Here is a 25,707-nt window from a genome sequence, read left to right on the forward strand (position 1 = left end):
TTTTCTTATGTCAAAGTTCTAGAAACTTTGACATAAGTTTTCCACATCGGGGCTCCATCTGATGATGCTACCCTTGTGTGAGGGCTATCATCCTGCTTGACCTCGGAGAAATGTTTTATTACAGTATTCTTGTCCTGTCTCAAAGACTAGTGTAAGCAAAAGTGTGGCACAGCTGGTTCCATCCTGAAAAGAATCTTCAAGGAATGCTATAAGATCCAAATTATCCATTATAACTTGGCCTTATGCATTAGAATCCCAAGTATCTTCAAAACCTTGCTCAAATATATTTTAAACAGATCTCCTAGATTAATGATCATCACTGGGACTTGAGGGAAGTTTAGCATGCTCAAATTTAAACATCTCAAACTGTTTTCCAGCAGGGTCCATCTTATGCTGGGTTGTAATATATCATGGATGAATAAACAGCAGTATTCACTTTTTGAATCAAGAAAAAATGAGCCTCTAAAATCTCCATTTTACCACTATGTTTGTTTACAATGGTTTCAAGTCTAGAAGTTTACTCCTTAAGGAAACTCAGGGACCTCTCCATGTAGTCCAATCTCTTACTCAGTTTTCTCCAGCCTGGTAATGGCTTGCAAAATTGTCCCCAGGGTTATGGATTCAGGTCTTCCAAATAGCTAGTCCAAGTCCCAGATGAAACTCAGGGTAACAGCTGGGCTCTATCACCTTGTACATTCAGGCTCCTACTGATCCAGATTCAACATGGCCTCTCCCTGCAGATTCAGCGCCACTCTGACTTCAACAGCAGCCTGTGAAGTACTAAGTAACTGTCTCTCCCCCCTCTCAACAGAGCCCATTGACTGTAAGGATCCATCAGGTAACTCTTTTTCTAGGTGAGCCACTTCCTATGAGGCAGGGGAATTTCACAGCCATCAGGGCTAAAAGGAAACATCTGCTTCAGGATGGGGAGATGCTGCTTCTTCTCCACTGACAAAAACTGCAAAATATGAAGTCATTGGGGGATTTAGTGGTGAGAATATACATTCTTACCTTTCTCTTCCCCATCTGAAGGTAATATAAATTATAAAAGCAAAAGTTTCCAATGACAGTATTGGAGCTCAATCATGGAATCTCCTCTTATGATAGAAGTTTTACATTCTTCTAAGATATTTATTCAGATTTTCTCTCTTCTGTGAAATCCAGCGATATTTTTGCCCATAATATTTTGAATCACCATCCACTGTTTTCTTTAAGAGCTGAAGATATGAATGTCCAAGTTTGCCAGGGAAATAGCTGGAGGTTAAACCTCTCCATTTTGCAGGGTAAAGCCTTTGCTAAAGTAATCAGAAACTCTGCTGAAGATTTAATCCTCTCATTCTCACTGGCTGGGATAGCTATTTTTGTTTGGGATTTTTTGTGATATGCTATTCTTATATAGAGCTTTCTTTAAAATGTAGTTCAAGCCAAGGTGATTTATAAGGTTATCAAATGCAATAACATAAGTAAACACTGGTTGCTTACCTGCATATTTAGAATAGTTTAGGTCTCTCTATTCAAATCCTAGAGCCAATATTCTGGTTAATGTTCTGTTGTCCTCTTTTTCTGCTATCAGAAGAGGTACAAGACAGGGCTGTCATTTTAGTTTGAGCTATTGAACTGTTGGCATATAAATCCATTCCTTTTCCAATAGCCAGGGTTTCAGTTTTAATGAGGTCAGTTACAAGTTGGCTTTATATACAGACATCCTTTTGCTTTTGACTAATGTCAAAACATCTGTTCTGGCACTCCCATAGGTTCTGAATTAATATAGTGAACTCTGACAAAAATTATTCTAAATTTGAATAGTTTAGGATGGAATCCTGGTGAATATCACACCAGAACTAGCTGAATTCAAATTTGCTACTACTAAGTTTATGCATTTGAAAGTCCAAAATGACTCCAAATTTCATGATTTCATTCTAATTCTACTCCCACTATTAGAAAAATTGAGGATTAGATGCCTGAGAAGATTGGTCTCTTGAAACATCAGTATACATTTGCTTAAAATTAAGATTTTCTTGCATCTGCTTTAGATTATTCTGCTTGTGCCTTGTTTTATGTGGGCCATAACCGACCGGTTGCATGTCCAGTTTAATTTTTGGGATCAAAAAATGGAGACAGACTGACTCCCTAAACAATGGGGGGAACAGCCTTGCCCAATTTATATACCTATATTGCTGGGCCTCATGATTGTGCTATTTGTGTTTTGGTTGGACATTGATCCCCCACTCTAGGTTTTGTTGAAGTAATTTCAGATTGGAGATAAGGACTTTTCAGTATTCAGCTCTACCTCTAAAACATCTAATGTTAGATGTTCCTGTAGGGATAGTTCTATTCTTGCTCTTATTACCAAAGGGGCCACTGCAATAAACCTGAGTAAAAAGTGTGCACTAAATGTTAGCACATTTTTTACTCACCCACACGCTGAAAAAGTGCAGAGTTTAAAAAAGTACACTAACACAAAGAGGGATGCACATGTGAGTAAAAATGTGCGCTCAGCCTAGCGTACCTTATTAAAACAACCCCAACATGAATAGCGCACACAAAACATGATCTGTGTGCATAAAACTGAAAAGGCAAGCACTGAAGATAGGAGGAGCCAGCAAAGGTGTATGAGGAGCAGGGCCTCAGGGTGAGTTAGAAGATGGCTAAAGGATATGGTATCCCAGGACAGAGTACCTCTGATTTGGGGGTCTGGATATGAAAGTTTTTTTAGGCTCTGAAATTTAACTCCTGTGTCAGAACTGGAATAAAAATTTACTCATATTTCTGGGCTAGAAATGGTTTTCTGCTAGTATAGTCCTGGACTTTGGGCTCCCAGATGCAATGGTTCACCAACCCGACCAGGGAGACTAGAGTCTAGCACCACAATGTTACAGCTCCATAGACTAACTAGCCCCAGAAATATGAATTATTTATTTATTTATTTATTTAACGTTTCTTTTATACCGATGACCGTTCGCACATCGCATCGGTTTACAGTGAACACAAAACCATTGGGCGGGGCCCTTACATAAAACAGATAATATACTGAACTAGGAAACATATAATTGAAATTAGGGGGGAGCCCTTACTCCACCTCTGACCCAAAAGTAAAATTTTCAGCATTAAAAAAAATAAATAAAAATACGAGAGTAATGACCCACTGGGGTTCATTACCTTAGTTAACTTTTATATAGGGACAGGTAGTTTAGATTAAGGGAGGCACCATTCGGTACAGCCCCTCCCTTCAAGGGAGCTGGGATGGCCATCCCCCTGGTGAGGAAATAAAAGCAGCTCTCCACTAAGAGACGGAAGCTAGTGCTTTTGAGTTTTGGAGTTAGGTGGAAATGTAGACAGGTTTTTCTGAGTTGGATTTTGGGCCTACTCTGAAGACTCAGGCAATCCCTGTTTGGGGTCCTACTGCAAGGTCGGGAAGCTGCCCTCTAATCCACTCACTGGCTGGCTGGCTTGGCATCCAGGTTTGTTTTGGGATTTTTTTTTTTTTAGATTTTTCATGGTAAGAAGCCTGCAAGACCCCTGGGTGTTGCTTGAGAAAAGTCATGAGGAAACCTCTCTCTGGAGTGCCCAGGATAGGGAAGAACTGTCCCTCTGCAGGATAAAGGAATGGTGGTGCATGCTGCAGAGACTTTCTGGTGATTTGTGGACCTCAGTATGGAGAAACAAATTTTGGTTAAAATATTTGTGAGGAAGTGCTGTGCTGTCCCTCTTTGTGCTATGGAAAAAGGAATATTAAGAGCTGTGTGTTCCAGTGGGGATCCCTTCCATCGTGGGATGAGAGAGAGGGGGAGAGGGAGACAGAAAATCATGTGGAGAATTGTTGAGTAAAACTATCTTGAAACTTACTGAGGACACCCACTTGGAGTCTTTGCCCCTGGGGAGAGCGAGAAATGTGGGTCTCTTGTGCAGAAACTGTTATCCATTTTTGGTTAGTTTTAGAGGGATGTTTCCTGCCCACTTGGGAACTTCATTTCTCCAAGCGCTGGAGGGTGTTTCTCCTGCCCTGGTGATGACACACCCATGCACAGACAAAGCAAAGGACTGTGAACATTAAAGATCATCTGTGGTGATGAGGACTTTGTTAATTGTGCCATTACTTCATCTGATTCAACTTCAGTAAAGTATATTATTTTGGATACTCAGTCTCAAGTGTGTTATTTGGCACGAGAAGCATCCACAGAGGGGGGGGGGGGGGAATAAAAAAAAGGTATACCTCTCCCAGAGAAAAGAATTCTAAGGGTACCCGTGTCAATCTGGGCTCTGACAGGAGGTTTCCTCCCGCCTCCCCCCAAACGAAGGATTCACGATAGCTGTGTGAACCAGCCTCGAAAGAGACAAATTCCTTTATGGCCCCATCTGTATTAAGTCTGCACTGGGAGATTGGGTTACATGAGTTAAGCTTTCAGGACTTGAATGCTCTTTCCCGCATTGGGGACTAACAGCAAATGTCTTCATTAACATTTTATTAACTTAAACGAATATCCCATTCAATCTTAGATCTGTATGAAGGTGTGCTAATTTGTGCATACTTTTGTGCATTAAAATGCTCATTAAATCATAAGTAAAAATGCGCTTGACTTAGCATTCTTACATTAGCCTCAATGTCTGGAAGCTTTGAAGCTTGTCAAAGTTCCACTAGATTTTGTGCTTCCTTTGTCTCTTCTTTACAATAGCTTTTATTGGCATTTTCAAGTAATACATAATTATATATAGGGCTTCTGAGCTGATAAACCCCGATAAAATGCTCTAAAACTAAAAAAAAAAAAAAAAGTTTATATCTCTCTATATATATATCTCTCTCTATATATATATATCTCTCTATATATAGTTTTTTGGTGCTTCCAAAAAACTTCTAATTAGCAGGACAACACACACCTAAAATCAGAAGTCCTAATTATATATCATTAAGAAATGCAGTGGCTTCTTTAAATGACTAAAGGTACAAGTCCCTCAAGGGAGAAAATTCTTCAATTTCTGTATTAACCTCAAAAGAAGATTAATTTTAAAGGTAATTAAATTAGTACGCCAATACCCTCAGCCCACAAAAAGGAGGGATCAACTAGGGGGAAAAACTGTGCCCACTACCAACAAAATATATAGTTATCAAAAGGTAACCAAAATATCACTAAGTGGCTAACACCCCTCTGACCCAGAGTGATTGCCAGGACTTCCCTCACTTTTTTTTTTAAATGTATATTCCACCTTTCATTAATAATCAGTCATTTCAAAGCAGATTACATTCAGGTAATGTAGGTATTTCCCTGTCCCTAAATGGCTTACAATCTAAGAGACCAAACCACAACAAACCAAAAACCGTATCCAGACTGTCAAAAATACAACAGAAAATCCCAAAGGAACGCTCTCTCACAGTAGCTCACAAGTTACCCCTTTATCAAAACTTTATTGATCAAAAAATGTGAAATCTAGGTTAACAACTCAAAATTCCTTTTGACAATTATCTCAATTTTTTTTTTTTAAAGATTTAAATTTTTATCCCTCAATACAACATTAATGCAATATAACCCCTCAAAAAATACACGCACTGTCATATCACACACATTCACAGCACACCACCCCTTCCTAACATACCAAACCCTCCCCCTAATTTTCACACTAAGATATACCCCATTACCCATATCCACTGCTCAAACAAATATTATTTATCATAAAAACTAAACACGATTTTTCAAGACTCAATTTCTAAATGATCTAAAGTTTCAAAGTTCTCAAAAGTATGTTCCATCAATTCATAACTTGTGGGAACAGGGATAACTTGTGAGCTACTGTGAGAGAATGTTCCTTTGGGATTTTCTGTTACAATCTAAGAGGCCAATGTACTAAGCTGCACTGATCCTACTATGGGTTTTACTCCTGTTTTAGCATGGATTTGTCAGTGATAACCCAACTCCACTATGTATTGGAGAAATTACTTACCTGATAATTTTGTTTTCCTTAGTGTAGACAGATGGACTCAGGACCAATGGTATTGTGCTCTCCTGATAGCAGATGGGAGACAGAGTCAGATTTCAAAGCTGACGTCAGCTATATATATATATATATATATATATATATATAAATTTTGGACTGGAGACCGCCAGTGCACTCAAATGATAAATGCCGACGCCTGGTTAACTACGGGTGTCTTGAACTAGAGGTAGGCCATGGCTTACCATACTTGCTCAGTCTCGAGATTTGATATCCAAGGTTCTCGATTTCTGGTGCAGCCATGGGCGAGATGCTGAGTCCATCTGTCTACACTAAGGAAAACGAAATCATATTGCTCCATCAATTTACCAAAATAGTGAATGCCTCTCTCTCACAAGGATCTTTTCCAGACTCACTCAAAGAAACGTCAATTCTACCCATTCCTAAAAAGAAAAGTCATGACTCCTCAGACTTAAACTACTGACCAATTGCTCCACTACCCTCCATAGCCAAAATAATTGAAGCTGTTGTGCTACGTCAAGTTTCTGACTATATGGATGATAATAACTTACTACATAATAACCAATATAGTTTTAGAAAATCTCACAGTACAGAATCCCTGCTCATCTCATCATTTGATTCCATCATCAGAGGATTTGACTCCAACACCAACTACATTCTAGTACTAATTGATATAATCACCGATTGTTACCATGGTGCAGTTCTATCAAAACTAAGGATTAAGTCAAAGCTATGAAGGATAAAAAAAATTAACTCAAAAATAGCCTGTAAACATGAAATAGGATCTTTTTTAGGTGTTCTCCAAGAAAATACCATCCAAAATGTTTTTGATTAATGAGGTAGTAAAAGAAAAATGTAAAAGAACAAGTGAATTCTGGCTATCCTCTAGAGGGGATCAATTTTTGTAACCAGGGGTATACTAAAATAAACTGCAGAGATGCAAATTCCCAGGAGGATCCTGGACTGGTGCAGCAAAATGCAAGGAAAGGAAATCAATTAAGTTAAATTTCTCCTTCCTTATCCTGTTAGAGCAGTACACACATTGGGGATGTACGCAAACCTAATTAATTGGGGAAGGAAGAAGCTAGGGCCAGCCTGAAAACAGCAGTAACAAAAAGCTTGTATCCTTGCAGATACATACAGTCTGCAATGCTTACTAAAAGTGTGCAAAGATGACCAGACATCCACTTTGCATATATCTTCTAGGGAACATTGTCAATTATGCCCAAGAAGCAGCTTGAGTTCTCATTGAGTGAACCTGAAGGATTTCCGGAACTTTATGAAATTTATAGAATTTTCAAAATACAACCAAGAAAAACAAAAAACAAGACTTGTATAGACTGATTTATTTTTTCTGTATTTCCATCAAACTCCAATTATAGAAGAAATCTGGAGCTATTCCTCACAGAGCTCTCCCTATCACAGGCCAGATAGGAAATACGTATATATAATAAGTTTCCTATTAGCCAATGCTGAACAAGGGTGTCTATTCCTATGGAGCTGTACTTCTTGTGCAGGCTGAAATAAAGGGGAACTTTGGCATTTTTGTGAGTTGTCATAAGATCCAAGTAAGGAAGATCTCAGCAATTTATTATTTTCTACAAAGCCTACTGACTGATTTCCCACTCTGCAGAGTCCAATCTGTTTTTCCTGAGGGAAAAAAATCAGCCTGATCATTATCCAGTCCTGAAATTGAGAGAGATTTATTGTAAATTCTGTTCCACTCACCCAAATAGGTCACTTGCCTCTTTGGCCACCTCTTGGCTTCGGGTGCCTTCCTATTTGTTGATGTAAGCTACTACCTTGCCATTGTCAGAAATGACTCAGATTGCCTTTCCCTTCACCACTGGCAGGAACCGAAGCAGTGCTAACCTAATGTCTCTGGTTTCCAGCTTGTTGGTGGACCTTTTCCATACTTCAAAGTCCCTGAGTCACCAACTCATCAATCTTGCATCTGTTAAAACACCCAGGAAAGACACTCTAAACTTATTCTCTTCATTAAGTTTAATGGCGTCAACTTCCACAAGAGGCTCTGCCTTACCAACCTTGCAGCTCAATACTGTAAAGTGCGGCCGCGTTTACCCCGCTCCTAACTCGCGTTCTACTCACTTTCCGGCCGCGTTAGCCCTTCCTGCGATACACTATCCCCTTTAACCTACTCCTACCGCGTCCTAAAATCCCTGGGCAACCCCTTCCGCACGCGGCATGTATATTGCATGTAAACGATAGAGATGTGCAGTCGTTTATCACGAATTAGGCAATTACAACGAAATTGCCTAATTCGTAGTGATTCAGGGGCCCCGAAACCCGAAAAGGATTTTCCCCGAACTTCGGGGAAATTTCGTTTTTCAGGTTTGCATGGGGAGAGGGGCACTTTTTTTTTTTTTAAATTAAAACCACCCCAAACATTTAGATTAACTATAATACAACCCCCCCCCCATCCCGATCCCTCCCCAAGACTTACGAACATCCCTGGTGGTCCAGCGGGTCCCGGGTGCCATTTGTTCCTCCGTGCCCATGTGCGCCATTGCCAGCCTTGCTCAAAATGGTGCCGAATAGCCTCTGAACTACCATGTCACAGGGGCTACCGGCACCATTGGTCAGCTCCTGTCACAGGGTAGAAGCACAAGATGGCGCCGATGGCCATGTGACAGGGGCTGACCAATGGCGCCGGTAGCCCCTGTGACATGGTAGTTCAGAGGCTATTCGGCACCATTTTGAGCAAGGCTGGCAATGGCGCACATGGGCACGGAGGAACAAATGGCACCCGGGACCCTGCTGGACCACCAGGGATGTTCGTAAGTCTTAGGGAGGGATCGGGATGGTGGGGAGAGTTTGTATGTATGTACGAAAATGATTTTAAATGCTTGGGGTGGGGTTTTTTTTAGCTTCGTTTCCCGCTTCGTTTTTTGGCCCGGTTTCGGGTTTCCTCGTTTCGTTTTTCAAAAAAACTAAACGAGAAAACCCAAATTTTACCACGATGTATCAGAGTCAAAAAAAGACCCGGTAGAAAAAAACGAAGCACATCTCTAGTAAACGAGCGAATTAGCTATTCCCTAGCATCCAGTAACCCGTGCCCCGACTATCGCTATTTTACCCTACCGTTTTGCTGCACGTTTAACCTACTAACTTACCGCCTACCCTTACCCCTGCGTTAGAGGCAGGGGTAAGGGTAGGCGGCAAGCTTTCCCCCAGCCCCCGCTCACCTGCCCTGGCCGCGTCCATGGATGCTGGTCTCCGGGGCAGCCCCAGTCCTCTCCCGTCCTCCCGAAGCAAAAAAAAAAAAAGCGAAAAAAAAAGTTGCAAGAGAGAGGGGAGAGGACGGGCAATCCTACGCTTGGCGACTTACTTTTGCAGCTCCCCTCCGGACATCGTGGCTTCCCCCGTGCCAGTCCCCTCTCCCCTCCTCCCGGAGCAGGGTGCGAAAAGCAGCCTTGCTCCGGGAGGAGGGGAGATAGGACTGGCAGTGTGAAGCGGCGAAGCGACTTACTTTTTGCAGCCCCCTCCGGGCATCGGACGACCTCTCCTGCCTCCAGCTGCTCGCGAAGATGGACGCCTGCACAGCCGCTGAAGACGTGACATCACATGCCGTGACACCAAACGTCGTGACGTCACGTCTTCAGCAGCCATGCAGGCATCCATCTTCGCGAGCAGCTGGAGGCAGGAGAGGTCGTCCGATGCCCGGAGGGGGCTGCAAAAAGTAAGTCGCTTCGCCGCTTCACACTGCCAGTCCTGTCTCCCCTCCTCCCGGAGCAAGGCTGCTTTCGCGCCTTGTTTCGGGAGGAGGGGAGAGGGCTGACAATCACCCGCCCGCCGGCTCCCGCCTCAATGACAGCCCGCCGGATGAATGCGTGCCGGCCGGCTCCCACCGCCGCCTGGATAAACGCGTGCCCGCCGGCTCCCGGGAGGGGGGGAACCATCCACTTCCTGGTACCTGTCATTTCAAATGTCAGTTGAAATGACATTTGAAATGACAGGTACAAGCGCACCCAGGATACTGTATAGGCACTGTATTAAGCGCCTATACAGTAAAATGGGTTGCGCGGGCCTAACCCTTCGCCTAAAGCTTCGCAGACGCGGCTTGCATTTGCAAGCAATTTGAATAGAGTATCGAGCAGTATGTGAGCAGGACTGTGCGTGCGGGGAACGAGGGTGCGCCCGGCACTGCCGCACTCTTTCTAACGCGGCCTTGCTGTATGACCTGACGGAAGGGGAAGACAGACTTCATAGTTTTGTATTTATTTGTTTTTTTATACAGACATTCAATTCAGAATATCACATCGGTTTACAGAAAACAGAATAGTCAAATATACTATTGAGGACAGAATACAGTGAAACAGTTCAAAAACATTAAGTATGAAATTAGAACATCAAATTAAAAAACAACAGATTGAAAGTAGACCTATATAAAACAATAACCTATTGTTCTAAACAATAATAAGTACCTAAGGAAAAAAGGAAAAGTATGTTACCTATTAGATTTGTTGAGGGAAAGCTTTGATAAAAAGCCAAGTTTTAAGGTTTTTTTTCTAAAGGAAAGTGTAGAGGGGTCAGTTCTTAAGAGGAGACGGTAGAAAGTTCCCTAGATTAGGACCAATTATAGAAGCAGCCCGGTTCCTAGTGGAAGGAACAATCAAGAAAGTAGAGAAAAATGCAGAAGGTGCACATGAACTCTGGCTCACGGCATGACATCCAAGGTGGCTGCTATGGTCCCTATTAGTTGCAGGTAATCTCAAGTTCTGGGTGCTGTCTGAGAAAGAAGTTTCTGCACCTGGCTGATGATTTTGGATATTCTTTCCAGAGTCAGAAAACTGTCTCTCACCTTGGTATAAAAGAAGAGCACTTAGATAGTCCAGAGACTGAAAAGGCTGTTATTTACTCTTGGTACAGTTGATTATCCAGCCCAAGTTTTCTAAAACTTGTACTACCCTTTTGGAAACAACAAGGCTCTCCTGGCAGCTCTGATTAATCAATTGTGTAAATAAGGATGAACCAAAATCCCCTCTTGTCTCAAGAAATCCACCATGATTACTATTACCTTGGTAAATATTCTTGGAGCTGTAGCAAGACCAAAAGACAATGTTTTTCAAAATGCAAAAAATGAGATAGCTTTGATGGAAGGAAGCTTCTGAGAGATTTAGAGCAGTGGTCCCCAACCCTGTCCTAGGGGTCCACCAGCCAGTCGGGTTTTCACACAATGAATATGTATGAGAGAAAATATGCATGTTATGGAGTCAGTGCATGCAAATTTTCTCTAATACATATTCATTGTGGATATCCTGAAAACCTGACTGGCTGGTGGGCCCCCAGGACAGGGTTGGGGACCACTGATCCAAGGAACAAATACTCTCCCTTCCATAACACCACAAAAAGACTGACAGAGGGTTTCCATTCAAATGTATGGTGGGCATGCCCCTGAGAGTTAATGATATGATTTTGCTTTTATTGTTTCATTTACTGTTTCTATGTAAATAATCATTTTAGATACTTTTAGTCAGATTTTATTTGTATTGATTGGCTTTATATAATTTTTATTCTAATCTATTTTTATTTTTTGTTATTGTTTTTATATTATTGTGTAAACCGTAGAGATAGAGACATGCAGGTAGATTTTAAAAGGGTTACGCGCATAAGTTTTGCACGTAACCCTTTAAAAACCCCCCTGCGCGCGCCGAGCCTATTTTGCATAGGCTCGGCGGCGCGCACAAGCCCTAGGACGCGCGTAAGTCCCGGGGCTTTGCTTGGGGGGGGCGTGTTGGGGGCATGGTTCTGGCCCGGGGGAGTTTCAAGGGCGTGGCCAAGGCCTCCGAAATCGCGGCCGAGGAATCGCGCGGCGGCCGACGGGCAGGCGTAACTTTCACGATAAAGGTGGGGGGGGGGGGGGTGTAGATAGGGCTGGGGAAGGGAGGGGAAGGTGGGGTCGGAGGGAACGGGCATCGTGCGCAGGGCTCGGCGCGTGCAAGGTGCACAAATGCGCACCCCCTTGCACACGCCGACCCCAGATTTTATAAGATACACGCGGCTACGCACGTATCTTATAAAATCCGGCATACTTTTGTTTGCGCCTGGTGCGCGAACAAAAGTACGAGGGCGTACTTTTCTAAAATCTACCCCATGGTTCTCTGTACAACGGTATAGAAAAGTTGTATAAATAAATAAAATAAATATTGGAGAACTTCTAGAAACAGATGGGACAAGAGATGAAGGCCATTTTGGGAGGAGAGGTCAGATTAGAACCTTCCCTTTGTTTGTTATGTAGGTGGTATGATCATAATCCAAGCAAAGAAAAACACCAATTTGCAGACCACCTAATTCATGCAGGTCGATTCACAATTGAAATACTCTGGAAAGCAGCTCCTACAATAGCATGCTGGCATCAGATGCATGGGATAGCCTTGGTGGAAAAAAACTTACATATATGTTACGTAGACAATCATTTTTGTATGATAAAAATGTGGGTGCCCTTCTGGGCGGCTCAGAAGTGACAGAAGAGGGCCACACTTTAGGGGGTTGCCTTACATATATTCTAATGGATGTGCAAAGGAATTTGAATTTAGGATGGGAACGTTATTCGCCAAGGGTAAAGGGAAGTTGAACAAGGATTGTGTGTCTGTATGTAAACTTCAGAGTTGTAATAGACAAACATCATATATGGGATCACTATTCTCTTATGTATTTGATGTTGTACTTGTTATGGTCGTTAAAGTTTTAGGAATGATTTTTTCTTTATAAAATGAAAAAAGTTTCAAAACAATTATAAAATTTCTGCATGGGGGTAACCCTGCATGGTGCAGCAGTTACTACCCTAAGCAACTTATTGGGCAGATTGGATGGACCATTTTAGTCTTTACCTACTGTCATTTACTATATTACTATGTAATTTGACTTTTCTTTTTAAAATCTGCTTGATATTTTAAAACAAACTGAGCAACTAAATGTATAAAAAGCCTTAAAGTCAAACATTCTTGCCTATGAGCCTGCACAGAAGTAACATCTAGTAAGATACAAATTTTACAAGCGCAGAAATTCTCGTTAACAGTTTTAATACCCAATCATGATTAAAAAAACAAAAAACCCCACAACAATCTGTTCCTATGAACATTCAGTTTTATCACCTCTAAATTTTTATTAACATCTTTGAACTCAAAACTCCCATGCCTCCAGAGTTTAAAAAAAAAAAATCGCATGTAAGACTGCCTTAGTTAGTTAATATATGTTGTGTTGGAAATATTAATTCCTAAGAGGTCCATAGTCAAAAGCTTTAGGCAGATAAAATTTGATTTATATATATCAAATTTTATATATATATATATATATATATATATATATATATATATATATATATATATATATATATAAAATCTTCTGATGCACTCTTTCCTAGAATCCAGAAGGATCTCCAACATTAACAAAGATTTCAAAAGAATTATTTTCCTTTCAACATTCAAGTTGTGATGGGAGAACTGGACATTAGATGTTGGAATCAAATAGCATTCCTCAATTCCGCGTGATCAGTGTTGGAGATTTGCCAATCTGATTGGATTTCAAACCAGTAGCTCTTCAAGCAGAGGAAACCAAATCTCTCTCTCTATATATATATCTCTCTCTATATATATCTCTCTCCCCCCATGGTCTCTTCTGAGCTTTAAGGGTTTCACAGACAGAGGTATTGCAAGATATAAATACTGAAGACCTGACCCCCAATGAAGCAACAAGGTATCCGCTTTTAGTCTTTTCTCTGATCCTCTCCTGAAACAGTAGGGTGGAATGATCTTGTTCAGAATGGCTGCAAACTGATCTCAGGTGATCCTCAGAGAAATATTCTCTCCGCTATATCCTGCTCCAGGGGCCATTAATGGAATTCTAGAATCCAACAAAGGGCCAGATTTACTAAGGCTTTTCTCCCATTTTGTGTCTATGGGAAAATGCTTAGAAAATAAGACCCTAAGTTTGTCTGCAAGGACATTCTCTCTTCCTGCCAGATATGTGTTCCTCCTCTGGGAAATAGCCTAGTTCTGTACTTTGCTAGTTTCCTGACACATGAGGAGTAATACTGTTCTTTCCTGCTTGTTCAAGCAAAGCATAACTACCTGAGTGATCTTAATATCGGGGCAATTTTGTTCAGTACCTGAACTCTGAAACCTAAATTGTTCAACACAATCAGTAGCTCCAGAAATTGTTGATAAATTGTATTTCCTGCAGAGAAAAAGACCATGAATATGAAGCCCTTGGGATATCTGCAGATAAAAAGTTTCAATTACTTGGGACTCTTGTCTTATAAGATTAGATTTTGATTTCAGAAAAAAAGTGAAATTCTTAAACAATGGCAGCAATTACTTAGGAAATTTCTAACTGATGAATTATCAGGATTGTCCTTTTTACCTACATTTCTGTCTTCCTGTGTACCTTAGTCTCTCCATCTGTCACACATCCCCCACCCTTTGCTAAAGGTAATAATGCAGTTATGTTATAGTGGCAAGATTTGCATGTTAAACTGCTGGTACCAGATGCTATAAAATTCAGTTTGGTTTTTTTTCAGGCAATAGGGGGCTGTCTGTGCTAGCTTCCTATGAAATTCTGCAGCAGCTTCCAGGTTAACATATAGATAATAGGGGCCAGTCTTATAGTTTAATTTGCAGGTAAAAGGTTACCTGTGTCTAAAATATCCTTCATTCTCCCTCCAGATAGCCACTTCAAATTTGGGACATCTGCAGATAAAAGTTTTTAAATTTCTTGCCACGCTGTTTTATATATTCTAATTCTGATTTTGGTTTCAGAACAGGAAGTGAAATTGTTACACTGCTGGTGGCAATTACTTACGGTCCCTCCCACTCTACCCATCACCCTTCCACTCCCATTGACTGTTTTTCTTATATAACCTACTGGAAGGTGGAGTCCTCTGCTCATTTAAAGTGACCCCCTACCCTCAGTACTGGGAGATTCATTCATATATGACCCTACTCCAGCACCATCACTTCCTCTCTTTGCTTCCTAGGACTCCCTTATATTTGTTCCTTCTCTACTTCAAGTTATTGAAGCTTCAATTCTTTTGCTCCTACTTTGTTTATTCTCCCCTCTGCTCAGCCATACTCAATTCTACCCTGCTCTTCTCCTCATGCAATCACCACATCTATTCCTCACAGCATGTGCCGTGGTGACGTTAAATTACAATAAAGGTAATAGTAGTAGTAATAGAAGCAGTAATAATAATAATAATAGTCATAGTCTTTACCTTCCCTAACTGCATTTGTTCTGCTCTGATATTTTCTTCTAATAAAAGTTCCTATTACAAAATCCACTTTGACCTAGCCATCTGTTAAATAATGAAGAGGAAGAAGAAAAAAAGAAAACATTTTGTCAAATATCCCAACTGCATTATTTCAGGGGTGGAAGACTTCAGTCCTCAAAAGCCACGAACAGGTCTGGTTTTCAGGATATCCACAACAAATATGTATGAGATATTTGCATACAATAGAAGCAGTGCACTTAAACCTCTCTCATGCATATTCATTATAGATATCTTGAGTTTGTGGCTCTTGAGGACCAGAGCTGGCCACCACTGTTCTGCCTACAGGAGCCATATTTACATGCTGCTTACCTCAGCTATCAGAAGTAAATGGTCCCTGGACCCACACTACCCTTCTGTCTGTTCTCCTCCTTAGACAATAGACATCCCTTGATCCATTAAGATAGCTCTGTCCTCAAGAGTTCAACTGTAGACTGTCTGTCTGTCAACTAGACTGTAAAATCCACAAAGCAGAGACTCTTCTGTGTCAGAGAAATCTGGCAAGGTGTACTTTCAAAGGATAATCCTATCAGCACAGAAATTGTTAGAAAGCACATACTGCCCAGATCTGAGCATCCTGCTTAACTAATTGCTTCAGCCTCTAGCTTGTTCTCTTTTGTATTTGATAATTGTCTTTAGGTCAAATCAAATCTGTGTGCAAACAGAAGTTTTTTTATTTTAGTATTTTTATTAAATATCAGGATCTCTAACTGCAATAATATACAGGGCATTGCAAAACTGCTTCTGCTATCATCTCTCCAAGAAGAAATTTTAGCACATGGGGTGAGCTTTCAACTAGCAGATGCACATTAAGATAAAAATCACATCTTTACTCATTAAAAACATATTTCTTTACCAGAAATCATGAAAATACCTTCACAATGAAAGCTGGCAATTGCAAATAAGGATTTGGAAATCAAGTATTTTTATAATATATGATTGGATTTAGCTCACCTGATGACCATGAAGAGTATATAGTAATTTTCCTTCCAACAAATCCAAAATCTTAAGGGTTGAATCATTTGAAGCAGTGATTAGATAGTTTCCAGAGGGATGAAAGGACAAGCCATTCACTACAGCACTATGCACTATAATAAAAAAAACAAAAAAAGTGCAGCATATGCTTTTGTGTGTAGGTGGGCTCATTAATTATACTCTTCTATGATACAGTTTTATAGCACTGTCTAAGAATTCTTTCAAGCTAAGTCATAACTGATATATTATACATATATTAATTTATTTATTTGGATTCTACTTTTCAGACACTTCAAAGCAGATTGTATTCAGATATTATGGTTATTTCCCTGCCCCCAGAGGGTTTAAATCTCAGTTTGTACCTGAGGCAATGGAAGATGAATTGACTTGCCCAAGGTCACAAGGAGTGTTAGTGTGATTTAAACCTTGGCTTACCTGGTTGCTTCCCTGTGATAACAACTAATTTATTAACAGCCAAGTTGCCCCTTAAAGACCAATTTATTGGAGCATGAGCTTTTGAGGACAGAGTCCACTTCATTAGATGCATTATGGGCCAATGTTGATAACGTCAGGCAGCTTGGACAGGCTATTGTAGGAGGGGAGAAGAGCGGATGGTATAGCTAAAGCGTGGGATGTAGGCATGCTAGTTTTGGCCTGTGGCCGTAATTTTCCTAGCCCTGGTCTAGGTCGTTTCACAATGCAGATTTATGGTGCACGCTTGCTGGGTTCTTGAAGGAGATATAATCTATGGCCTTTTGTCTGCAGATTGTTATGGTCTAGAGCAGAGCTTTCCAAACTTTTCATGTTGGCGACACACTTTTTAGACAAACATAATTTCGTGACACAGTAATTCAGTCTACCAGCAAACCAGAAGTTAAAGGTTAAACGAACAAAATGTATTTCAACAATTTATGTATGTTTCCTTAAATATATACATAAATAAAATGTTTCACAACACAACCTATCTCATAATAAATATTTGCAGGCTTCCACTTCCTCCATGCTGATCTCGTACATTGTGAGATCGGCATAGAGAAAGTGCTACTCTTGCACATTCCCAAAGATTACATGTGCCAATCACTAAAAAGTAATTTTTTTTTTTACCTTTGCTGTCTGATCTTAGTTTTCTAATCTGTCACAGGCTTTTTTTTTCCACCTTTCCTTTCTTGTTTTTTTGCCAATTCCTTTTACAGGGTCTTTTTTTCTATTTCTTTTCTCTCCATCTGTCTTCCCTCAAACACACAATCAGGTTCTCATTCTCACACGCTATCTCACACATTCAGGCTCTCACTCACATGCAATCTCACACATCCATAGCTCTCACTCTCACATGCCTCTCTCTTATACATACATACATACTGTCTCTCTCGTGCACATGCTGTCTCACTCTCACACACACAGGCTCTCTCACTCCTACATGCTCTCTTGCTCAAGCACAGGCTCTCACTGGCACATGCTGTCCCTCTGCACGGGTTGCCGAAGGATGGGCTCTTCAGAGGCCCTGATCTTCCCTGGCCGTGACATGGGATCTGCAGCGGCCCTGCTATCGGGTTTCCTCCTCTTCTCGGGCTGCCGCGACGTGGGATCCGCAGTGGCCCTGCTATCGGGTTTCCTCCTCTTCTCGGGCTGCCGCGACGTGGGATCTGCAGCGGCCCTGCTATCGGGTTTCCTCCTCTTCTCGGGCTGCCGCGACATGGGATCCGCAGTGGCCCTGCTATCGGGTTTCCTCCTCTTCTCGGGCCGTCGCGACGTGGGATCCGCAACGGCCCATTAATGCTGCTCTTCTTCTGTACGCAGCAGATGCTCCTCCTCCTTCCTGCCCACGCGGCTCCGGCAACGTTTTTCTTCCAGGGCTGCACAGGCAGGAAGGAGGAGGAGTGAACGTGACCCTTTTCTTCGGGCCGTGGTGATGTAAGCTCCACCACTGCCCGCCGATCTTCCTGCTATAGTTCCCTGCTTCCGCCGGCCCTGTGGACCGGGCGACACACCTCCACACTACAGGCGACACACTAATGTGTCCCGACATACACTTTGGAAAGCTCTGGTCTAGAGAGAGAAAAGGGCTAAAAAAAAAAAAAAAAAGGAAAAAACTGGTAGTTATGAATAAAGACAAATGGCTCTGTAGCCCAATGAAAGACAGACCTTACTCATGCTATGATGCAAGCCACAATCATATCAAATAGGAACAGTTCCCTTTCTATTGTGCAAAACCATGCTGTAGAAAGCATAAGGCCACCATACTGCCCTTGAACAATAAATCTTAAAACATAAATTGCTTATGTTTAGATGATGGGAAAATGCAGAGAGTTGCTCAGAAGCGCATGGTTCAGAATGATGTATCTTTGAAGGATATTAAGAGAACAGGGAAAACAGGGCATCCCAGCAGAAAGTTTGCAATAAATGCCAAAGTAGACCAGGTGCCTAAGTAAAGTGCAGAAAGATTCCAAAGTACCCCTGTCTACTGATGAGCAGGTTAATACAAAGGAAATAATGCTTTGAAATATCTGTACACAAATGCTAGAAGTCTAAAAAATAAGATGGGAGAGTTACAGTGCAGAGCATTGGATGAAGAGATAGATGGCATCTCAGAGACCTGGTGGAATGGCACACTGATACCAGAGTACAAGTTATATCAAAATTATAGGATGGATCAAATTGGTGGAGGGGTGGCGCTATATGTTAGAGAGCATTGCGTCAAACAGGATAAAAGTTCCAGGTGAAAAAAGGAACAACATAGTAGTTGGGGTGTATTACCGTCCACCTGGTTAGAATGAATACAAAATGAAATGCTAAAAGAAATTAGGAAGGCTAACAATCAGCAGCACAGTAATAATGTGTGTGTTTTCAATTACCCCAATATTGACTGGGTGAATGTTACATCAGGACACTCTAGAGAAGTAAAGTTCCTAGATGAAATACATGACTGCTTCATTGAGCAACTGGTACAAGAACCAACAAGAGGGGAAACTATTTTAGACCTACTCCTTAGTGGAACACAGGATTTGGTGTGAGAAGTAACAGTGTTGAGTCACTTGACAATAGTGATCACAACATCATCAGTTTTGACTTAACTGGAGGGAGTGCAAGAAAGAAATCTACTGCAGCATTATTTAACTTTCATAAATGTGACTATGCTAAAAAGAGGAAAGTGGTTAGGAAAAAACTGAAAGGAGTAACTGCAAAGGTTAAGAGTTTAGCTCAGGCATACATGTTTAAAAATACCATCTTGGAAGCCCAGACGTATTCCACAAGTCAGAAAAGGTGGAAGGAAGGCTAAACAACTACTAGCATGGTTAAAAGGTGAGGTGTAAATGGAAAAGGGATCCAAATGAAGAAAACAGGAAACAGCATAAGCATTGGCAAGTCAGATGCAAAACATTGATAAGGAAGGCAAAGAGAGAATTTGAAAAGATGATTGCTGTAGAAGAAATAACTCCAAATAAAAACTTTTCCAGGTACATTAGAGGTAAAAAGCCTGCAAAGGAGTCAAGCTGGACCATTAGATGATCAAGGAGTAAAAAGGGGCATGTAGGGTTGACAAAATTATAGCAGAGAGACTAAATAAATTCTTTGCTTCAGTATTCACTAAGGAAGATGTTAGAGATATATCCATGCCAGAAATCATATTCAAAAGTGATTCAGAAAAGCTGAAACAAATCTCAGTGAACCTGGAAAATGTACTAGAACAAACTGAAACTAAAGAGTAGCAAATCACCTGGACCAGATGGTATACATCCCAGAGTGCTGAAAGAACTAAAATTAAATTGCAGACCTGCTATTGGAAATTTGTAAGCTATCAGTAACATTATCTATCATTTATGGTACCTGAAGACTGGAGAGTTGCCAATGTAATGCCAATTTTTAAAAAAGGAATCAAGGGATGATCCAGGAAACTACAGACAATGAGTCTGAGATCTGTGCCAGGCAAAAATGGTAGAAACTATCATAAAGAACAAAATTGCTGAACATATAGATAAGCATAGTTTAATGGGACAAAGCCAACATGGATTTATCCATTACCTGCTATTAAGCTGATTTAGAAAATAGCCACTGCTATGATATTAAGTCGGAGGGTGTACAGAAAAGCAGTTTTTTCTGCTTTTCTGTACACTTTCCTGGTGCCGGCCGAAATTAACATAGCGATATTAAGTCAGAGCCTCCAAAGATAAAAAAAAAAAAATTAAAAATTAAAAATCTGCCCGCGGGTTGGAAAACTGACACAATTTTTCCGGCGTCCGTTTTCTGAACCCGTGGCTGTCAGCGGGTTCGACAACAGACACCGATAAAATTAAGCGTAGGCTGTCAAACCCGCTTCTGTCAAAAAGGAGGCACTAGGGACGCGCTAGTGTCCCTAGCATCTCCTTTTTACTGCGGACCCTAATTTACCTGGGCTTCCTGAATCGCATGCCCAGGAGAGTGGCCTGGGCGCGTATCGGAAGAGCGGGCGCTCACCGGCTCTCCCGCAAAATTTTCTGTATCGGCCCACTTGTAAACAGATAAAGACTAAATGGGCCATCCAGTATGCCCAGTCAAGTTTCTTCCTCTGATTCTCTACCAACCTGGGAAGATGAATATATAACTTCCCTGCAAACCAATACAAGTCTCATACCCCATGATTTTCTATCCAACCCAACAGTCCAACCTCATCAGACCCAAGATTTTAACATTTGCCAGTGTCAATCTCCATCACCCTTACTCATAGGCCCATCTCTACCCTTATCAACTTCCTCTTTCATATCTGCATTACAAAATTTAATGATTTAAACATAACAGTGCCTTTCAAGGTTAAACACTTCACTTTTATTTTTTAGTAATTATAAACACTTCCTTCTTTAACGTAAATTTCAGAAGGTATCAAGTAATGCTGTAGAATCCATCCCTAAGATAACAGGTTTACAAAGAACTAGGATTATAAAAGGTGTGGAATTGTAGAATTGATTTCACATTTTATTCTCAGGAATTGATTGAGGGAAATTCTATAACTCATGGAGTACAAAAACATTAATTATGGAATCCTCACATCTCCCCCTCACAGGCAAAAGTTAAAATAAGCTCTGCATCTAGAGGATGGTCATTATGTACTATGTAAGTCAGATGTATCTTTCCATTCAATAAGACAGTCATTTAACTCAATAATAGAAAACAGAAGCACAATGGCTATCATCAAATTCAGAGGTCTGTGGTACCTCATTCAATCTTAGATTAGATCTCCTCCAATGATTTTCAAGATCCTCAACTTTCTCAATCAGGATCTGCTGCTTCCTGTTCAATGCCTGATTTTCATTTCACAGCAGCTCAATCTTCTCTGCATGGGCATCCAGCAATATCTCAGACTCCTTAACACACTGGACCATATCAATCAGTTCAACTTTCAGCTCGACAACTGTTTCCATGATTTCTACTTTGATAGCTTTCATGTCACTATGCAGATCGTGAAACCAATCGCGAAATTCAGCTCTCGTAGGAATGTCAATCTCTGATGGGTAATGCAAGTCTCCAGTGTCATTCTGGCCAGATTAGATTCAGCCACTGTCAGTTCCAGTATTCAATATGGATTTAACATAAGAAAATTGCTTGAAACCAACAGCTTTCTTTTTAGTAGACATCACCTCCACTCAGAAAACTAAAGGCAAGCCACTGGAGCCCTCGTAGGTAGCCGATAGCAGAGGATTCAGGAGCAGTGGGTTATGACCCAGGGAAACCAGGGTTCACTGTTGCTCCTTGTGACCTTGAGCAAGTCACTTTACCCTCTGTTGCCTCAGATACAAAATTAGATTGTAAGCCCTGTGGGGATAGGAAAATACCTATAGCGCTTGAATGTAATCTGCTTTGATGTATACTTTGAAGTGCCAAAAAGTGGAATATAAAAATCTAAATAAAGTATTTAGCATTCTGGTTGAGAGCATGGAGTTTAGGTTACCATCAGCGAGGTGACATCACTGCCTCTGGATCGTGTGTTTTAACACACATGGTATGAAAAATCAGTACTACAATTTTGCACCATTTTGGCACAGGTTTTATTACATTGACCCAGGCCCCAAAGTGATTAGTTTGTTCCATTTTAAAAAGCCTTATAAAATCTTATCTTCTAAGCTAAAAAGCATGAGGGAGCAAGTAGTTAAAACAAAATTAAGAGGGAAAAAGGTTAGATTTCTTTTGAAAACCACTCAGCCTCAAATGTCTGATTTCTATCCTTTCCTAGTTTTCATGTAAAATATTTTGAGACCAATCTTCACCAGCGGATGACAATACTACAGCCCTCAACTGTAGCATGATCCTCTCAAAACATACCAATATTGCTTGAAGTTATGTGAAAGCATGCTGATTGGATTCAATGTGTGCACTGTCTTTCTTTTACACAATACCCTCTCAGGATTTAATTTTTGCTTTCTTAATTGCTAATCAAAAGAGTATAACTTAGTTCTACCTGCTCAGAAAATATCTAGTACATTTTAATATCAAAACACAATCTGACCTTCAGAATATATAGCATGCCTCATAAAAAAAAAGTGGAAAGTTGTTTTTGCTAAAGAGCAAAGCAAATCCAACATGGAGTTCACAAAGGGATCATACAAATGGAACAAAGTATTACATGCTCACAAAGTGGCTATGTGCTGTGTAAAAACTCTTCAAATATAATATAATTCTTCACACTTAAGGCTTGTTTAGATTCCCAATCACTAATGAGTAAAGATACTGTCTACATAGAAAAAATTTCCATATTTGCAGAATAGCTACCATTTAACTCTTTGAAGGAAGCTCATAATTTTAGATTTACAAAATGCATTGTACCAAAAGCTAGATACTAAAAGTGAGGAGGATAAGCTACAAGGGAAATTGTATATTAATTTACCTTGATAGTGCTGAAGGAGTTTGTTCATTCGAACATCCCAGACCTTTACTGTGTTATCTGTACCAGCTGCAGCAATGCACGTGCCACTGGGATGAAAATCCACATAATTTACAAATCTGAAATAAATAGACTTTAGATATAATTTTCAAGGTGCATCTAGAAATGTATATATGTATATATACACGTTTCATAGCTTTCAAAACAGAGAACAGAAAAGTCTAAAACTATAATCAATTAAGTATGAGTTATTGTAGATCCTTAGTTGCAAAATCATAAAGCTAAAACCTCAGATTAAGCAGGGTCTGTGATATTACAACAGGAAAGGAATAAGCAGACTAAATGGACCTTTCAGTCTGTCATATTCTGTTTCATACTGCAAATTCATCAATGTGATGCTCAGTTCACATCATCTGAGATAACAGCACGATGGGGATGTGCACTTGTTTTGTTACAAATTTATTTTCATAAAAATGTATGTGTAAAGTAATGTATTTTCACATATAAATTGTGTGCACACGTGCATAAGACTGCATTTTACGAAACAAAATGAACAGTTTTTCCCATGCACACCCCTACTGTGTGACACTAATGTGTTGCAACCCTAACAGCAGCAGTACAGTTCATTAGACTTGCAAAGGCAGCTGGTATAATCTGCAAGGACAGACCATGATTAAAACCAAATAGTGAGCATGGGGAGGCTGGAATTTCTTGGACAGCAGCCTTACAAATGTTGATGGCTGTGTAGATTGTTACAAAAAAAACAAAACAAAAACTTGATGGTAAGACATGGAAGAGGACCTGGGTTTTGGATTAAGAATTAGTCTTGTAAGAAGTAAAAAGATCCAGAGTCAGTGGGGGCTGAGGATGCTGCATTTTAGATAGTAAATCACTTTGATATATCCTAATAACAGTGGTATATTAAGAGAATTAAACTGAACATGGAGGAAGGAGTTATTGTCATTGTGCAATGGCAACACCTAGTGGCCAGATTTAAGGACCGTGATTGAACAGTCCTGGAAGGAGCCAAGTTGTATTTCCTTGGTCAAGGACTACAATGACTCAATTAAAATAAATTGGAAAATATAGGGGGAAAAAAATCCCTGGTTAGTTTTAAATGAAGGCTCATGGCAGTAGATCCCAGACCAGACTTCAAATGAGTTGGAAAGCCAAAGGAGCAGAAGAATGCTGCCAGGTCAAAAAAAAAAAACCCCACAAAAGATTCAAAGACAATAACACAAATGCATTAAGAATACTACCCAGAATATGGAAATGCTTGGGACATATATGGAGGATAGTGGTAGAAACTGGGATGCAAGGTCAAGTTTGAAAAAAAAAAAAAAAAAAACCCTTGGAAGGAGCTGTCCTTGCAATAAGCATGAGAACTTATATAATCCTCCATCCAAACTGGTAGAAAACCAGAGAGGGAGAATCTAGACTTGGTAGACTGGATAGATGAACTGGTCTATCTATAATCCTTTGCTATGTTAGCAACACTAGATTATTAAAAAAAAAAAAAAATACCCCACACAAAATAGGTCCTTAGATCTGTTACTGAACTATCATGTATATTTAGTTACATAAGCTAATATATGGTCCATCAGACTAGTAGTTTTGTACAGAAAAAACAAACACACACTAAATTTACCTACTTTACAAGGAAGAAACATCTATTTTTACAATAGTGCTTACTTAGCATTGAAATCTTTCTGGAAAAAAAAACAAAACAAAAAAAACTTTCATGTCAGATGAAGGACCCATGGGATAAAGGTTCAAAAACTTATGTATCGTTAAAAAAAAGTTGCCTTAACCTACATTATCTTCTTGAAATAGATCAAAATGGCTGTAAGTTTGTTTTGGAAGGGGGGGGGAGGGGTGTCTCTTGGTGGACTATACTTACCCGCCATGTTCACAAAAAGAATGTATGCATTCTCTGCTCGTTTTATCCCATATCTTGATAGTTTTATCATCACTAGCAGACACTATTAGTCTTCCATCAGGAGAAAATCTAAATAGGGAGAGTAAACAATCATAATCAAAGCACATAGTACATTGATTTACTGTTAGTCCATCATTTAAGAAGTCTTACTAAGCACAGCTATAAAAACAAATAGGCTGTCTGATGACCCACTGAAAAGCACTATCTACTACTTTACAGAAGATCTAAGATCAGTCCCTAGCTTAGACTCCTGATCATCAGTCAAGTTTGTTTAGACCTGCAGCAGTCACAGACCCAGAAGAAGTTCAGTACACCTAGAGCAATACCAAGGACCAGCCTGAAAGCGGGTTTTATGAGCCCTGTTTCTGGCTTTCTTGATTACAGAAAGTTACTATAGCCTAAAATCTGATTTCCAGCTGAGATGGATAAGGAATGGGAGTCAGAGATAAAAAGCCTAACAACGGTGAATTGGCCACTTTGGCTCCAATGGCATGGATAACTGATTGATACAAAATGAAAGATCATTATCTGGTAATTAAACTGATGAGGGCTGGCAAGGTCTGGATGGAGCAGATCTTGATTTGAAATTTAAGAGACCTCTAAAGAAATTATGACTTAAATGTTTTAAAAAATGAAATTTCTTTATTTAAAAAAAAAAAAAAAGTTTGTTCTCTTAATACAGGGGTCAGGAACCTATGGCTCGGGAGCCAG

The 25,707-nt window shown here is 40.3% G+C and overlaps 1 protein-coding gene across 3 annotated transcripts in view; it reads right to left on the bottom strand.

The window, feature by feature from the left end:
* The window catches only part of POC1A (POC1 centriolar protein A), a 163,425-nt gene that overhangs the window by 84,346 nt on the left and 53,372 nt on the right, over window positions 1-25,707 (bottom strand). For all 3 annotated transcript variants that reach the window (XM_029599472.1, XM_029599471.1, XM_029599469.1), the window contains 3 exons: window positions 24,958-25,065; window positions 23,061-23,176; window positions 16,187-16,320 (listed from right to left, as the gene is read on the bottom strand). In XM_029599472.1, coding sequence (XP_029455332.1) covers window positions 16,187-16,320; window positions 23,061-23,176; window positions 24,958-25,065 — 358 coding nt within the window. The remainder of the gene's footprint in view (window positions 1-16,186; window positions 16,321-23,060; window positions 23,177-24,957; window positions 25,066-25,707) is intronic.

The sequence above is a fragment of the Rhinatrema bivittatum genome, chromosome 4 (assembly GCF_901001135.1).
Source record: "Rhinatrema bivittatum chromosome 4, aRhiBiv1.1, whole genome shotgun sequence".
In the NCBI taxonomy this organism is placed as follows: Eukaryota; Metazoa; Chordata; class Amphibia; order Gymnophiona; family Rhinatrematidae; genus Rhinatrema; species Rhinatrema bivittatum.